The 18,333-nt window shown below is 42.9% G+C and overlaps 1 protein-coding gene across 1 annotated transcript; it reads left to right on the forward strand.

Moving 5' to 3' along the window:
* Positions 1 to 1,142: 1,142 nt before the first annotated feature.
* On the forward strand, positions 1,143 to 6,604 carry LOC309580617 (transmembrane protein 14C-like). The gene is made up of 5 exons (XM_082294724.1): positions 1,143 to 1,174; positions 1,378 to 1,461; positions 3,877 to 3,978; positions 5,751 to 5,838; positions 6,030 to 6,604. Exons 2-5 carry the CDS (start codon positions 1,386 to 1,388, stop codon positions 6,085 to 6,087), a joined length of 324 nt encoding a protein of 107 aa, XP_082150850.1. The 5' UTR covers positions 1,143 to 1,174; positions 1,378 to 1,385; the 3' UTR covers positions 6,088 to 6,604.
* The last annotated feature ends 11,729 nt before the right edge of the window (positions 6,605 to 18,333 follow it).

Here is an 18,333-nt window from a genome sequence, read left to right on the forward strand (position 1 = left end):
GCTGGATCACAAAGCAGAGCCCAGGGAAGCTTGAACTTCATAGCTATTACACAGCTTGAATGGAAAAGGAAACCCCATCCAGTATAGCTTAGATATGTGTTGGTTATGGCACTTTGCACGGAGGGAGGAAATTCCTATTTAAAGCACTTAGGCCAACAAAGGAATTAAACTGCTCCCTACTTTCTGACCATTAGGCTAATTCATAAAGATGGGAAACTTTGAAATGCAGCTACGGGAAATTGTGTTTTGCAGAAAGTACAGGCCTCTCATGTTTTATGCCTTCTATTATGAAGAGGAATTGAAGCCCCTCAGTTCAGGGATCTGGCTACAGGAGTACTTTTCCTTTTTATATGGTGAAACATCCATGGGAGATAAGTGCATGGACAACTGGAGTAAAATCATGGAGGATCATTTACATTAACGAAGTCCATTTTGGTGCTCGGAAAAGAGAAAGTTTAGCTTTTTAGGCAGTTAGAAACATCTCTACATTTTTCCAGATTAAAAAAAAAAAAAAAAGGCAAACATTTTCTTTATAAGATGCTTTCCCATCTCCCACTGTTGCATAACTTCTACAGCAGAAGACTCCTTTTTCTGTTGCACTAGCCTGTAATTCGGAGGTCCTGGAAATCCTCTACATCTTCCATACAAGAGCTATACTGAAATTACTGATCAAAGCTAGAAGCAGCCTGTAGGCTGCCCAGAGTTGCAGCTCATGCTACACCAAAACCCAACCCCAAATTCTCAGCTGTACCATGTAACCTCACTTTTGGATCAGGACTAGGATGGATTGGGTGCACACTACTGCAGTTCTGCGGGAGCTTTGCCCCTCACTGAACATGAGCACAAAAGTTGGTCTGTACTGAGTCATTTGTAGGCACCAGGGCTCGCTCGAGCATCCTCGACCCCCGCCTCCCGCCGTGCCGGGGGATTCCCGGGAGCTCTGCAAGTAGGTGGGAAGGCACCAGCACCTCCTCCTCCTCCGCAATCCCGGGCTGCGGGGCGCACCCTGCCCTGCCTCTTGGGTGGGTTTTCAGTTGGATTTTGTGCTTGTCTTTTTTCCTCCCTTTTCTCAGAACAGCCGGAAAAGGGAAGCGTGGGGCGGTGCGTGTCTCTCTCGCCTCCCCTTCCGCCGCCTGCTCCGCCCCGGGTGCTGCGGAGCGGGGCCGCCGCGCAGGTGAGACCCCGCAGTGTCCCTGTGCCCCCGGGGCTGCCTTCCTAACAAAGCCGGTTTCATCTCCTGGGCTCGCTTCAGAGCTTAGCCTTTAGGCAGGCCTTGCTCGTGGAAAAGCCCGCCACGGCAAAATGCTTTCCTTTGTTTTTTTCCTCCCCTGAAAAAGGTTAAGAGGTGCTGATCCTCACCCCAATTTTCTCTTCCAGTTTTCGGCATGGCAGTGGACTGGCTCGGCTTTGGCTACGCCGCCCTGGTGGCATCAGGAGGGATCATTGGCTACGCAAAAGCAGGTAGGGCGCCGAAAGGTGCTTCTATCCCTCCCCCTTTCCTCCCACCTGCTTCTCCCTCTCCCCGGTAATTTGGTGGGAGCTGGGCAGCTTTTTACGAAAGCCTCCTATCTCGAAGTTGACCCAGATGTAAATGTTATCGGTTTGTGCCATGTGCTGGTAACTTGCTGCTGTTGGGGTGTGGTGGATTTTGAGCTGAACTGGTGCTTTGGGCTGATAAGGCTATAATCTGCTTTCTGGTGGATGCTGATATCTGCACTGTGCTCTTTAGATGAACTGTCATAAGTTTGCTTCAGAAAGGCTTTTTCCCTGCTGTTAAAAATACAAGCATTCTGTAAGTGTTCTGTATCTACAAATGACATAAATCACCCTTTTTCCCCCTTAAGAGATTTATTCCCATTTTAATCTTCGATGATAACAGTATACTGCAAGCTGCAGAGAGCTTGCAGAACTATCTTTTCTCCAAGTAGAGCTAAACAGTGCAAATCAGTCCTTAAACTTGTTCCTCTTCTGGGCTCTGCATCATAAGCTTACCCTCTGACCTACTGCTTTCATTTCCTGGCCTTTTTCTGAGTTAGCCCTCCTCCAGACAGAACTGGATTCATTCCTGCTGCAACACTCTCTTTTCCAGCTTTGAAAATCCCTAAGCCGTCTTAGTTTTTATGATAGGAAGAAGCACTGCTGAAGTCAGTAAGATTCTTACCAGTGCATTTGACTACATAGATGCTAGTGCCTATTCCAGTTTGTTTTCCATTGGCTTGATTTATCCTTTGGGTTGTGAGTGGAGTTTAGGACAGAAGGGACAATACTGAGGACTTAAGTAACTAATTGCATCTGTATTTTTCTGAGGCCATTATGAAAGGATAGGTGTCTTTCAAGCCTCTGGAACCTGATTGGGTGGATGTGGTTATGCTCAGGGGAGGGAATCCAGGTCACAGGATTTTTGAATGGGGAACCATTTGAATGAGAAATTCATATGGTGACTGCTAGAGAGAAAAAAAAAAAAACATACAAAGGAGCTATTGTATCCTTACTAATTACTTGGAGAAACCAAAAGAAAATGGAACTTTCATGCCTAGAGCTAAGTTGGTGATCTGTTCTTTTACAACCAGGTCTATTTACCCACACAGACAGGGGGCAGTAGTAGGTGCATTTTGGAAGAATATGAGAAGATGGCAATCAAAGAGTGAGTGAGTGAATGATTTATTGATTGATTGATAAATTTTTCTGTCTTCATTTAGCAAGTTCTCTGGTTCCCTGTGTTTTGAGACATAGGAATTTCTTGAGCTGGAGGTAATGTGTTCTAGGAAGTGTATGTGTCATAGCTCCTTAAACAGTGCCTTGAGGTAAAATTCAAGGATATGATAGATGTTTCTTGCTTCACAGGCTTGTGGAAAGCATTGTAGCTCCCGCAAATTTGGTAACCCATACTCTGTGTAAAGCAGCCACCTACTAGAGAGTGCATCTTTTCCTTGCACATGTACAAGTATATCAGGTGCTTTCTATCATTTTTGTCCCTTCTTTTTATACCAGAAGCAGGATATAAAGCAATACTACAGCAACCTTGTTGATGACTAAAGAATGATTACTTTCTGGAAGCAATATGCAGTCCTCCTGTAACATTGAGAGGAGATCTTTATCAGATTAGCTTTTCAATCTCAAGTCTTTGAAAGGTGACCTCAGAATGGAATATGTAAAGAACCACCTTCAGTACCATTAGCCTTATAGTGGCTTTCACCACTCACATCATGCCACTTCATTACTTGGTATATTCTATAAATCACCAATTTAGAGGTGGTATTCTTTATTTTCTGGTAGTTTGAGATTATCATTTATACTGAGGACTTGATTCAAAGTTTAGATGGGTCCAGGGAACCTTCTTCCAAAGTCTGTAGTTACCTTTGGATCAAATCTCAGCTGTACTTAGGAGATATGACCTCTTGTTCAACTCTGCCCTGTTCCTTGGCAACTCTTTGAATGCCTTCCTGCCCAATTCCACCCACATGTCCTTTTTTTCTGATCTTAAATCCTTACAATTTAATTCATCTACTTTACTGCCCCTCAAGAAATTTTCATAAGACTGTTTTGAAACAGCATGCTTCAGTTTGTGCAAGGAAAACAGCAATTATTTTGTATTTCTAACTATTCTTTCAATCATAAGTGTATTAATGTCTTTGCTGTTAGAGAACTAAATACTAATGCAGTATGTATCTTATGCAAGAGTAAGTGAATTGTTTCTTGGTGCTGATCAACATCGTCTCAATATCTTACAAAAACCCTTCTCTAATCTTCTTTATAACAATGAATGATGAATGCCCATCTTTTTTTTATTATTATTGTTGGTGTTTTGCGAAACGAAGCTGCTCACCAAGTTAATTTTAAAGTTTCTAATGAATGCATTATCTTCTACTTATTCAGGTAGTGTTCCATCACTAGCTGCTGGTCTTTTCTTTGGGAGTTTGGCTGGACTGGGTGCTTATCAGGTCTCACAGAATCCAAATAATGTTTGGGTTTCTCTGAGTAAGTAATTTAAAATTTTATTTAGAAAAGATTATATTTAGCCTATATATTTTGAATGAGTACCTAAAAGTCTTTGCAGAAGAGTTAAACAGGGATAGTGTTACAAATCTAATTTCAGTTCTATCTAAACTTTGCTGAACTGGTGGCTGCCAGCACTCATCTGTCTCATACTGATGTGTATGAAGGATCATAGTGCAAGGGAAGTGCTAATAAGTGGATTTCTGACCCCTGTGTGCCCTCTTTTTGGCTGGATCCTCCTACCTTGAGCATCCTGCAGGAGGCTGGAAAATTTTGGGAAGTGAGATTCCCCTTCAGACTGACCATACCCCTAGCAGACTATTTTATTATCAAAGAAAATGGCAGAGTGTGACTGGCTTATTTTTATATATGACAAATATGTGGAATTACAAAGGTGTTGATGCCTGGGGAGGTTTGAGAGAGAAGCAAGCTTCAGTAATGGTGTTTCTTCCTTCTCAGAATTGGAGCTTCCCTTCCCCCTGATTTGAGAAGGTAACTGTGGAGAGTTACTGCTTGGTCAGTATTTAAAGAGCCACCACTGACTATAGCATTTTTTCACTGAAGCAGTGACATAGCATCTTTGACATGTGAAAATCAGAAGTGAAAGGGGAAGGCCCAGCATTTCCTCCACTTGAGCTTTGTTTACAGGCAGTCCACTTCCACACCTACTGGACAGGCCAAAAGCTGTGTGTGGTCAAGCCTTAATAACTGGAATACTCTGCAAATACAGCGAGCCTAAGAAATGTGAGGTCAAGTGTTTTCCCAAATAGGAGAGACAGATACATTTCTGTAACTCAGTAGCATATGGAGTCTTTTCGTCCTTCTCATGCTTTAAAGTTTTTGGAAAAGATGTGTTCTAGTGCTGTTTGAAACAAAATTCCATTGCGTATTAGACTACGGTCCCAGTCTCCTACATATCTCCTTACATGGGATTAGAAGACATCAATTACAATATTTAGGCTGGTGTTAAGGAGGAAGGATGCCATGGTTAGGACTGAAGATGAACTGGATCCTGCAGGACCAGTCATCACATAGAAGCAACAGTAGAGGATAAAAGAGTTGTTGGAACAACATGTTGTGTGTAGCTGTTACCACTGGGTAGCAGATGCATACTAAGGCTAAGGATTTCATCAGTGTATGTTTTCCTTACTCTTTTTTTAGCATTCAGTCCTTATTTGAGATACCATGTTCCAGGGACTGTCCTTTCCATTTTACTGAGTGAAACTACCTGGCTCCTATCTGTATGTCAAGTGGTCAGGGACAGTAGCTTTAACTCTGATGGTTGGCACACTTCGTTTTGAAGTCTTTTGAAAACATAAATTAGCTCATTCTCAGAACACTGCTACAAGTTAGACATGAAAATGCTCCCTCCCTTTTTTGAGAAGTGGGGGAATTATGTGGACAACTTTCATGATTTCCCTGTGTGGGGAAGGACTGAGTTCCCGAGCAGTATATCATAAATTATTTCCAGTCTCAAAAAGAGCACATTTGGAAAAACAAATTTGAGGGGTATGTGCAGAAGCATGTGGAGTACACTGTCTGCTAGAGCTTGATGTAGAATACTCACTCTTTACAAACTAAGGCATTTTAAAATTTACACAATTTATTGACTCTTAGTCTGTCAAGTGAAGTTAACCCTGTTTCTCTTTTTACTTGATGCTGTTGCTTCTCTCTGTTCTGTTACTTTTGAATTCTGTTGTGTTTCTCCCATACACACATCTCTGCTGACTGAACTGTGCAATCTCTCCTTTAAGTTACCTCTGGAGCACTGACTGCTGTCATGGGAACAAGATTTTACAACTCCAGAAAATTCATGCCTGCAGGGCTAATTGCTGGTGTCAGGTACAATACAATATACTTTTTTTTTAACCTCATGTGTGTGATTTCTTATTTGCTTAATTAAGCTGAGACAGAGTGAACCATATTTTGTGTATCATTTTTCTTCCAGTGCACCCCTTACGTGAAATATTTGAAAATGAATTGACAAATTGTTGTTATTATTGTTTAATTATATTATTTTTCCCCTTATACAGTTTGCTAATGGTTGGAAGATTAGCACTGAAGATGCTGGAAAAGCCCCAGGATAAGTAACTGTTAATTTTGCATCTTAATATTTGGAAAAGGAAACCTGATAATGAAGTTGCATGAATGCAGAAGTGAGAAGATGGAAAAATTTTCTGTATCAAGACTTTTTTTTCTCATTTTTATGTAAGGGGAACAGTTTATATACAAGGTGCCATTTGTTCCAATGATCAGATAGAGCTGTATGTGTATAGAGAGAAATGGGTCCTGGCTCTGATTTTTCCAGACATGTTTCAATGTATTTTAATGCTTCCATGTTTGTATATTCCAAAATATACTGCTGACATGTATGAAGCAGAGAGAACCTGTAATTAAGAAAATATCTACAAAGAGGCACCAGGAGTAAGTGGATAAATACAATAGTGTATCTCAGACCTTTTATACTGAGTATTACAGCATGCTTTACCCGTTGCATTCTGAATTGATATACCATGTCTTTATAATGTCAAACAGATCTTGCCTTTTTTATTGTTAAATGATGCTAAAATGATGCTTTTCTATAAGTAAAATCTGTTACAAACCTTTATTTGGCATGGGTTTTTTGTATAATTTCTGTGTTTGGAGACAGGGGTACTTTTTTTCACCTTGTTTTCTCAGTGGAGGTCTTTGGAGTGGACTGTTAGTATCCAAGGGCTGTCTTTCAATGATATTTAAAAATCACTTTATACATGGAGGGACAGAAGATTAAATTAGGGGCCTTCATTAACACTGCATTAAAAAAGTTGGTTGAAAGGGACTTACCCCGTGGATTAATTAAGCGGTTAATTAAGCTAATTGAACAGTTGAATGTGATCTAGACTGTATAACTGGAATAAAATACCCTAACACTATGTAATTCTGATCTTACAGGCTTATTTGACAATAGAATGTATCAGCATCTTATTTTTATCTCTTAGGAGAGTGGCTGTGCCTCTTCAAATCTGTCATTATTAGGAAACCCTGGAGTCAGGAGGGCTCCTTGTTCTGCTGGGATGCCTGAGGACTGAAGTGTCGAAGAGGCATCAGTGCCATCTGGTGCTTTTGTTGTCACTCCAACCTTGACTACTTCTCCTGCACTGGCTCTTGCAGCTCTATTGGTGCAGGCACAGCTAACGTGGGCTTAGCACTGTGATGGAAGGGAGAGGCAAGAAATGCATGAAAGAAAATCCTTTATCAGCTTATTCTTTAGTGATACATTATTATTGATAAATTAGGATTCTTACAGTGTGTACCTTTATTTTAAAGTGATATTTTATGTATTGACTATTTAAGATTTTACTTTGGGACCTTTATACCACTGATGATATCAGAACCTTGTCAACATGATCATGGCAAAGCAGGTTTAAATTAACTTCCATCTTACACAGTTTCCATTTTGTAGTGTTTACAGGAATTTGTAAAAATTGCCTCAAACTGCATAAAGCAAATACCAAACTACATAATTGCTCCATTTTGTTGGTCACTTCAACACCTGTATTTCCTTTTCTGAAAATGGCATTTAGTAGTATTGAGTCAAAGTGACTTTTCTACTGTTGTGGATCAATGGCCACCCATATGGTAGTAGACTGGAGGCTGCTGTAGTAGAAAGTAGTAATTACAAGCAGATCTATAGATGTTGGACCAGTCATGCTGTCTGTTCCCAATTCTTTTAGCAAAAGTTACCAAATTAATTCCAGGTTTTTGAATATATTGCATATTGTAACCTATCTTGTTTCCAGGGACTTAATCTGTAAATAGCCTCATCTGTACAGGATGAATGTGCAGGGAGCAACACTAAAAACATGTTAAAGCACATCTGAAATTCTAGTCTCAGTTAAATCATAGTCTCTTTTGACCATACTTGAAGCAAAATCTAACAGAAGTTTTGTAATTACCTTTTTATATTTTTAAATCACCCTGTGTCATTGAATAGAAAATCCCATCACTGATACAGAATTTTCTAGAGCCGTTCAAGAATTAAAGACATGAACATCCTTTCTCCAGATTGTTCCTGCTTTTAGTTTGATTGTTAGCTAATTCTAAAAGATTTCTTTCTGGGGTTTTTTTTCCACTGTGAGTGGTCTCTATGTAAACTGAGATAATTACTTTTGCATTAAATCCACTGTGGCTATGCCATGAGTTGAGTGGAACTTCATGTTATGAGTCAGCTTGTACATGGATTTTGGAAAGAGTGATTTAGTTATTTTTGGGAAATGAACTGCTAAAATAACTCGTAAAGTGAGGCTGTTCTGTTCAAAGCACACTCTGAAAATAAAAATATTAGTTTAATATTTCTTACAGTTTCAGCTGTCAGCACAAGCTGAAATGGATACTGATTTTTTTAAAAAGGTCCAGGAACAGGAAACTAGTTTTACTATACACATATTGAGTCACCAAGATTCAACAACTCAGAGTTTAATCATGCATCCAGAACATTACAGAATTGAGAGAAGAAAAGAATTTGAGTTGTCAAATCCTCCTTTCATAGAGTAAAGGCCCAGGTCCTCCATTCCACATCTACTTGCCTGAAAGAAGCTGGGTGGCAAGAGGAGATGTCAGGTATTTTACCTCTCTGTTGAGTGGCTTGCTCAGGACCAGAGGAGGGAATTTCCTATTCACTTTGGTAGGTAGATGATCTCTTGAAAGTAGGAGTTTGCCCTAAATTTTTTAAGGGAGGCGTTTAAGCCTATTTTTGTAATAGCAGTTGCTGACCTTAAGTCCTGGAAAGTGAGAGATGTTGGGCTCCCTTCAGTTCGTGCTATGGATGGGTTCAAGTTCCCTGAGGCTCCTTGCCTCAGGCCGTGGGATATCCTGCAGGGAGAATTTTGCCAGGGGAAGACACACCACAGCTGAGAAGAGACTGCAAAGTTCCTGGGATCTGTGGGAAAAGGATCAACTATTTTTTAAGTCTTTTTTAAAAGCTAAATAGTAACTGGCAAAAATGCAGAAACATTCTGAAGCTGTGCAATGGAACCCAGATTCCTCTCTGCCCAGCGTGGAAAATCCATGGGACCACCTAGATTTTACCTATGTGTTTACTTCAGGTTAACTCTAGGGTCTCCAATTATGGATCTTACCTGTGGTGCCCCAATTGCTGATACTAAGGCAGCATCACGTACATACAGGTTTGGAATGTTACAGAACACCTAATTAGTGAAAATGTAAGCAAATATTTTGGGGGGAGAGTAAAAATATTGGACAGTTGAGTGCATCCATGATGGCTTAGTCTTTACAGGTACAACACTGAGACTTCTAGTACAGCAATAATATACTTAGGCTCAATTGCACCATTGTGTTGAGGTTACTCACACATTGATAGATGTCAAACTCTAAGCTGTTCTTCCAATTAATGTGACATTTGCAGGTAGCAAAAATCTCTTTGATTTACTGCAAATGTGTGGTATAGAATAAGAATTCTGGTAATGTTACACTAGCAGTACAGGCAACTGTCTTTCACAAACCAGCAAAGGAGAATGAGAGGAGGATGAAAGATGTTCCAAGTGGAATGGTTTAAAAGGGAAGTAGTCATGTGCTGTCCTACTTTATCCCTTGTTCTAAGAATATGGTACAAGGCTGTTTTAATGCAAAGCGAGTCCCCTAACTCTTGTTCTGCTGCAGGCTTTGAAAGTGCAATTTGCCATGTCCCAGTTCTGTCAGTCATTGTGCTGGGAGCTGTTGGCACTCTGTCATCACCAGCTGAGGGTCAGTCTGTGCTGAAACTAATATGGCCTGAAGTATTTCACAATTATCCTTTTGTGGTGTTAAAATTGCTGGCTTCTTGGCATTACAGTCATGCTTTCTGACTGCACAGCTTAATCACCTGGAAAAATGGGAGGGGAAAAAAATGCCAGGAGAACCTCCAGGCAGTTATGACAGGAGGAGGAAAGTCTTTGTTTCTCCAGCATCCCTACAAGTAAAAATGGAAAAATGTTGTGTCAGTAATAGCACAGAGGCATCTGCCCTCATCTTCCCTCCTGCTTCCTTGAAATTCCATGATGGAACAGATCAAAGTGCTGATGCTTTTATGCAATATTCCCAGCTCAGTCCAGTGCACAAGTGACTTTGGGTGTTCCCTTTAGTCTTTTTGTGCTTCTCTTCTGAACTGTGAAATGGAGATAATGTTTTCTGTATCCCTTCCCTGTCTGTCTTTTACATTGCTGTCTTACACAGTGTGTGGCATAAAATGTTCCCTGCCCCAGGAGCAAGAATTGGTAGCTGGAATTGATACTGTTTTATTGCTGGTAGTTCATACAATGTTTTGAAACTCCTTTAGAAAAACCCTAATGAGAAAAAAATATGGTACAACAAAAGTCTATTTCCCTTATTTCATGAGATGTTAGCATTTGCTAATATATTGCTATTGTATTTTGAGATCCTGTCCTGCAAGCACAGTAACTAAGTGGGATTGAGCTTTACTACTAATACATAGAATCCCAGAATATTCTCAGTTGGGGGGGACCTATAGAATCATTGGGTACAACTCCTGACCCCACGCAGAACAACCTAGAAATGGAACTATGTATCTAAGATCACTGTACAAGTGCTTATTGAACAGCAACAAGTTTGGGACCATCACTGCTTCCCTCAGATCTTGTTCCACTGCTTGGCCACCCCCTCCGTGAAGAACAGTCCCTCACTCGTCCCCTCCCCTCTTCTCCCTTCCCCTGCCCTCCCCTTCCCTCCCTTCCCTCCTTTTTTCGTCTATTTTTTTAATCTCTTATCTTTTTATCTCCTTTCCTTTTCATTTTTTCTTTTTCCTTATTTCTCTTTTTTTTTTTTGTTCTCTTTTCTCTTTTCCCTTTTTTTCTTTCCCCCCTTGTTTCCTTTCTTTTCCTTTTTCTCTTTCCATTTTTTCCCCTTGTTTGTTTGTTAGTCGGTGGCTGCCTGTGCTGGGAATGCAGGGGCTTTGGAAGGCTTTCCAGCGCGCCGAGCCGGGAGAGGGCGGCAGCGCGGCTCCGATGCGGCCGCTGTCAGCCGGGGGAGAAGGACACCCCACCCCCCCGAGACTTGGAGACAAGGATAAATAACAATCAACTTGTTTCCAATTTAGGGTTTGCCCACTTGTCGCTATCTGACCTGGAACTCCAAATGCTGGAACACAAATGCTTGGCTCTCTCAGCTGAATAGGTCTTTAGCTTCTGTATTACCTTTGCGCTGGCCTGAGGAATGAAAGGAAATGATCCTGGGGCAAAAGGCTTTTCTCACCAAGTATACTATGCAATCCAATGGTCGTGCTGCTAAGGAGCTGATAATAATCGCGCGAAAAATGAAAAAAAAACCCTTTTGCCACTCTTCTTACACCCCCTGAATGAAAGCTTATCTGTATTGGAAGATCATCCCAGTCTTTCTCACCTATTTACAGCAAAAACCAAAATCTGCAAGTTCTCAGCCTGACTCACAAGCAGAGGGGATTTAGCAGGACAGGCCTCCTCTAAACGCTTTTAGAAAAAACATAAACATTATCGTTTTGTAAGATGTTGGAATAATTATATATATAATGAGGGAGAGGGCATTGGCTAAGTTTCTTTGGATACATGCTCTTTCAGCAGTGTTATAACCATAGAAAATTATTGGGATCACATTATGTGCTGTTACCTGAAGGCATCCCACCAGTAGGAGAATTAATGGATGCGCTGAAATTCCTTCTGACCTCTCTGTTCCTCAATAAACCTGCACGCAACTTCTCTGGGGATGGGCCAAGTATTGCCCCATTAGTATGCAGCACCACAGTCAGCAGGGCAGAAAAATACACACCAGGAGGAGAGAAAATAGATGAAAAGCAGTAGGAACAAAGTAAACGCTTTTAAATTCTGGACAGAAATTTCCCTTCACTGAGATTCCTGCAGGTCTGTGGTGTCACGACAAGACATAAAATATTCTGAGGTGAGAGGAGGGTTGGTCCTCTTACTCAGATTCTGCTTCTGTTAAAAAATGAAGCCTAGACTGGGAGGCAGGGAAAATTTATTATGATGGGGGTAGTAGCCCAAAAATCATGACAATGGACACAGAATGGCAATCCTAAAATCTTCTGAAAGTATTCTAATCCGTAAAGCTGTTGTGAAAATGATCATTCTGGTTCTCTGTGTGGTTACATATCCCTGGTGTTTAGCAGTGTGCTAGATGCTTCACTCTGCATTGTTTGTCCTATATCCAGCAATATCTTCAGTTCCCAGACGCTACCTCACCTGGGAACCCTGCAGCATTTACATCAGTTTAGGGCCTGTTGCCAGATTTTCTCCTTCATGTGCCACTACTGTCTCATCCCTGCCAAAAAATAAGGACACTGTGTTTAACCTACGCCTATAAATATCATCTATATGAATTTATTTTTATATAAATCCATTTATTTATGTAAAGGACAATAGGTTGTTTAGCAGTCAGTTTCTCAGGCAGCACAGAGAGTCCCTGATCAACACAGACCCAACTTCAGCTACATCCTCCTCATGGCCAGGTGTGCAATTAACACACACATTCATGCTTCTGCACAGCAACAGACAGTACCATGATTGCACAGGAGTTTTATTTCCACCTTTTTAAAGCATTTTGTTTGTTTATCTATGGTTTTGGTATTTATCAGTATTAAGTACCATATAACAGTGATAAAAACCAAAAGACAAATAACATTTTCTTCTGTATATCCTCTTCCCATACTGTCAAGCAAGCAAATATTTCCAATATTAAAAGGCATTGTGACTTTCTGAGACAGAGGTGGCAGCAGCCTGCAATTATTCCTGTTCCTCTTAGCTGTCAACCATTACACTACGCTTCTTTAGGGAATGTTGTGTTGCATGGAGGGAGAAAAGATCCACAGATTTTGTTACGACATATTTGATTTATAGAATATATCCCACGGGGTGCCCTCCAGGATCAGGACTTTCCTCTAGAGTATTCCCTTTCACCAAGGGTATCAACTGTATGGTGTCACCTACAGACACTCTGCTTGCTTTAGTCAGGGCTCTCCGTAACAATGCACCAAAAGACGTGCTAAAAGATGATGGTAAATGCATTCAAATGCTCCCTGATCAACTACAAACAGAGTGTGGTGCATATGCTAAAAACGCAGCAGCAGGAAAGAGTTAACTGTTTAAAAAAACCATGTTAAGTGAGACCTAATTACTGCTAATCTCAATTTTTCTCTCTCTCTCTTTTTTTTTTTTTTTTTTTTTTTTTTTTTTTTTTTTTTTTGCGCCGGGAGCAGTAAGTGTACACAGGAGAAGAGGAGGTTTGGGGAAGGAAGGGTAAGAGGGGTCAGCCTACTGTTAATTGCATCTTGTTTAGCTGGGTCACTGCAGTTGATCTCATTCAAAATCAGGGCTGACCCTGGCTGGATGTCAGATGCCCACTGAAGCCACTCTTATCGCTCCCTTCTCAGCTGCACAGGGGAGAGAAAATGAGACGAAAGGGTTTAAGGATAGATCACTCACCAATTACCGTCATGAGCAGAACAGATTCAACACAGGGAAAATTAATTTGATTTATTACCAATCAAATCAGAGTAGAACAGTGAGAAGTGAAATTAAATCCTAAAAACACCTTTCAACTTCACTCCTGATTTTCTCCACCTCCTCCCCGCAGTGGCCCTGGCTGATGTGGAATGGGGTTTGAGGTCAGTTCATCACACATTGCCTCTGCTGCTCCCTCCTCCTCAGGAAGAGGACTCCTCACACTCATTCCCTGCTCCAGCGTGGGGTCTCTCCCACAGGAGATGGACCTCTATGAACTTCTGCAAGGTGAGTCCTTCCCAGGTACTGCAGTTCTTCATGAACTGCCCCACCGTGGGTCCCTTCCACAGGGTGCAGTCCTTTAGGAACAGCCTGCTCCAGCGTGGGTCCCCTGTGAGGTCACAGGTCCTGCCAGCAAACCTGCTCCAGGGTGCACTCCGCTCTCCATGGGTCCCTAGGTCCTGCCAGGAGCCTGCACCAGCACAGGCTTCCCAAAGGGTCACAGCCTTCTCCTGGTCTTTCATGGGCCAGAGGTGGATCTCTGCTCTACTGTGGACCTCCATGGGCTGCCAGGGGACAGCTGCTTCACCATGGTCTGCACCATGTCAGGGAAATCTGGGCTCCAGAGCCTGAAGCACCTCCTGCCTCTCCTTCTTCACTGACCTGGGTGCCTGCAGGGCTGTTTCTCTCACATATTCTCACTCCTCTCTCCAGCTGCAATTGCTCATGTTCGGTGACTTCTCTCCCCTTCTTAAATGTTATCCCAGAGGTACTTCTGCTGTCGCTGATGGGCTCGCCCTGACAGCTTTGCAAATAGGGCATTGTTTGAGTTCTTTCACCCTATTCCAGGCAGAGCATCCTGCTATGTGTTCTACAGGCCCAAATCTTCTGTTTGTTTCCTTAACTGTTTCTCTAGTGTCCTTGCAATGCATGCGAGCAGAAGACATATTTAAGATGAGATTTTCCTTTATACTTCTGGAATACAAGATCTGCCGATTGTATCAATAAGTAAAATAATTGCTTTCTGTCTGGAATGAATCTTTATAAATGATTAAATGCTCTAGAAATATCACTCCAGATAGAAATCCTGACCCTTCATCCCTCCTCACCTCAAAAGTTTTTCTCAGATAAGCCTACAACAAAGTGCCCAAATACGAGAAATCTGTCTCTGGTACTAAATGAAATTCAGGTGGCAAAATCAAATATAATTTATTTCTTCAGAATCATAAAATGATATGGTGGGTGCAGCACGGCTGAGCCACTGTGATGCACTATAAGCTTGAAACAACAGATTATGTGGGAAAAACAGTAAAGATGACTTTATTTGGGTTGTGGACTCAATGAAACCCAAATACCAATCAGCTTGCTTTTTCCAGGTGTATTGGTTTTGTACGCCTGGTTTTGGTAGCAGGGGGGTCTACAGGGGCGGCTTCTGTAAGAAGCTGCTAGAAGCTCCTTCCATGTCCAGCAGAGCTGATCCCTGGTGGCTCTAAAGATGGATGTGCCGTTGGCCAAGGCTGGGCCAATTAGAAAGGGTGACAATGCCCCTGTCATAACATGTTTAGGAAAAGTTGTGGCGCAGTTATAATTTCAACAAGAGAAGAACAGAGTGAGAACATGTGAGGAGAACAACTATGCAGACACCAAGGGCAGTGGAAAAGGAGGGGCAGGAGGTGCTCCAGGCACCAGAGCAGAGGTTCTCCTGCAGCCTGGGGTGAAGCAGCTGTGCCCCTGCAGCCCATGGAGGTCCATGAAGGATCCAGAGATCCACCTGTAGCCTATGAAGGAGCCCCACAGTAGGGCAGGTGGATGCCTGAGAGGAGGTTGTGGCCCTGTGAAAGACCTGTGAAGAGAAGGGCCCTGCTCCCAAGCTGGAGCAGCCTGTCCTTGGGAGGACTGCACCCTGTGGAAGAGTGACCCACACTGCAGCAGTTTGGGGAGGGCTGTTGCCTGTGGGATGGATTCACGTTGCAGCAGTTTGCACGTGAGGTGGAGCCACACTGGAGAAGTTAATGGAGAACTGTCTCCTGTGGGAGGGGTCCCACAGTGCAGCAGGGGAACAACTCCTCTCCCTGAGCAGTGGGATGAAGCCACAGGTGATAAACTGACCATAACCCCCATTCCCTGTCTTCCTGCGCTGCTGGGGTAGGAGGTAGAGCTGGAAGGAGGGATGGGTGGGGTGGGTGTTTTTTAAGGGCTTATTTTACTCCTCATTATTCTGCTCTGATTTTGTTCGTAATAAATTTACTTCATATCTCTAAGCTGAGCCTGTTTTGCCCGTGATGGTAATTGATGAGTGATCCCTCACAGTCCTTATCTCAGCCCATGAACCCTTTGTTAAATTTTCTCTCCACTGTCCAGCTGCAGAGGGGAGTGAGTGAACAGCTTTGGTGAGTGCCTGGCATCCAGCCAGCATCAATCCCTGACACTAGGTTTGATCACATTTTAGATTTCCACCTGAATTGCTCTGTATACATTACCAAGACCATGCCTGACTTCAAATGTTAACCCAGTATAGCTAAAGTGGAATCTGTCTGGGGGGCAGAATGGACTGGATTTGGAAATGAAGATGGCAACTAATTTCTTCCCCCGTTCCTGCTACCCTTCCCTTAACTTATTGTTGTCCTTGTTTATGTAGATGGGCCTCTTTCCCAAAGAAGCAGCAACCTGATAGCTTGCAGAAAACTCTCATGCTCTCCAAACAGTTATGTTTTCCTTATGTAGTTTCTTACATCGGTAGTTTGGTGACTTTGGCTGCCCAGACACATAACTAGGACTGCACATTTGTGTAAGGTTGTGCCCATCTGGAGTCCTACCAAGTAAAAAGCCAGGTAAAGGACCCCCCCTCTCATGGAAATGTGGGAGGGGCCATGTCAGCTTGCAGTCAAAAGCCTCGGTGTGAAGAAGGGCACCAAGTGATGGAGAGGAGGAGCTGCAGAGGCAAAGCTCAGTTTCCAAATGCAAGTCTCATGGGCCACCCATTGATTCCTGCACACTGGGACTGAAAACCCTCAATTGTGGGCAATTGCTACTCCAGAGAAAACGTCAGCCCTAAAACCTTCCCAGGGCAGCAGTAGATGGGAGCTGGCTGGATGGGTACCCCTGGCCACCTTTATCATGCAGCTTCCTGGGGTGTACCACCAGCCCTGCTGTCAGCCCAGCCACCTCAGCCACCCCTGCTCAAGACAATGGATTTTTTCGGTCCCTGCTCAGAGCAAACGCTGTGGGTTTAGCCCCTCACAGGGAGGTGGTAGAGCTGACAGCAGCCTGTTCTTTCCAGGGTAATTGACTAAAATTAATTATATGAATACAGATCAATTAGCATTACCGTCTTCCTGAAGCCGACTGTTGTGTGACCTGTCCATGGCTGGGATGTTCTCCACTTCCCTTGGGAAAATAGTGCCTGGGAATGCATTTCCCCTGCCAGTGACCTGAACTGATGTGCTTATTAGGTGAGAGGAAGGGGATTATTTCGAGGAGGCCAGTGCTTAGGTGAAATCACTCTGGTAGGCTACCTAAAGAACTCTAAAAAATCCAGTCCTGGTGCACAGTGAACTTCCTGCAGTGCTTCTGGCAGCTAACAGGTTGTTAAATGCTCCTGGGTGTTACCCCTCATTACTTTTGCTATCAGTGTGAATGTGCATCACTTGTGCAGTTCAAAGAGTTGTCCATCACTTGTGCAGTTCAAGGCAGCCACCCCGGTGAGGCAGGGCAGAGCTGTGCACAGGTAGGAAGGGGCTGCTGGCTCGCCCCAGGCTGGGGCTGGCTGTGTCACACCGTCCAGGCTGGTGAATGTGGCTGCTATGGGACACTTGCCCCTCGAGGGAACAGCAAGTGGACCTCAGTGACCGCAAGCGTGTGGCACCTGCTTGTGGTGCAGATGGGCTTCCTGCCCTGATTGTGGGCCGGACACTGCCAGCTCCACTTGTTGGTTTGAATTGTTTCGCCCGTCTTCCCCTCAGGGAGCAAAAATTCAATTTCATAAAAATGGAAGGAAGGGGGAGATAAGGGAGCAAGGGATAAAACCCACCCTGGCTGGTCAGTTCTCTGTAGAGACCTGCCCTGAAAAAGGAACCAGCAAAACCCAGCCAACCAAAATTGTGAAATTCTAAGTCCACACTGAGTTGCTTTTTCAGTGTTTGCTGGGGTGCTTGGGGGAAGGGGAACAAAGAGAGATCCTGGAGCTGCCACTGTCTGGCTCTAGAGGAAAATACTGATCTAAGCATATTCAATGTAGTTTGTTTGTATTTTCCCTAGTGTCACTGTATTATATATACAAGGATATACACTCTATTTTAAGGAAACGTATCTCTGAGGAGAATTAAAAGAGCATTTACCTAACAAATCATGTTTGTTTCTCAAGTAAGTCTCTGATCGAAGGCAAGGAACCATACATATTTAAACTTGGAAGCTGTTTATCTATGTATGATTAACACTGATTTCTAATGTATACGGTGTCACTTCTCCAGCTTGCTGCAATCTGCTTCATAACTTATAGTGGAAATTTCAATGCTGTCTACTGAGCTGTGACAGAGACATAGGAAATTTCAGAGGACAAATGAAGGATGCTCTTGAAAACCAAGGCTGTTAATTGGTGCTCTGCTCTGTATTGATCTCGCTCTTCTGCTTTTGAATTTGACTGAGATTCTGTAACCCCCACTCAGGCAGGTTGCCATTAAAGAGTTTTTTCTGCATTAAACCAGCAGTATTAAACCCTCAGAGGTTCTCATACCCACCTTCTGAAATACCAGAGATGCCCATCTAACAGACTTGCTTTCATTCCATTCCCTGCCATAAAAACTCATGAATTTGCCCATCCAGCTGATCTATTAAAAGTTAGCCAGCATTCCCTGAA

Source organism: Coloeus monedula (assembly GCF_965178545.1).
Source record: "Coloeus monedula genome assembly, chromosome: 1".
Taxonomy (NCBI): Eukaryota; Metazoa; Chordata; class Aves; order Passeriformes; family Corvidae; genus Coloeus; species Coloeus monedula.

What these genes read in the sequence shown, in the direction of transcription:
- LOC309580617 (XM_082294724.1), top strand. Translation starts at nt 1,386, where the DNA reads ATGGCAGTGGACTGGCTCGGCTTTGGCTACGCCGCCCTGGTGGCATCA. An exon ending in CATTGGCTACGCAAAAGCAG is followed by an intron (nt 1,462 to 3,876) that starts GTAGGGCGCCGA and finishes CTACTTATTCAG; the next exon opens with GTAGTGTTCCATCACTAGCT. An exon ending in GGGCTAATTGCTGGTGTCAG is followed by an intron (nt 5,839 to 6,029) that starts GTACAATACAAT and finishes CCCCTTATACAG; the next exon opens with TTTGCTAATGGTTGGAAGAT.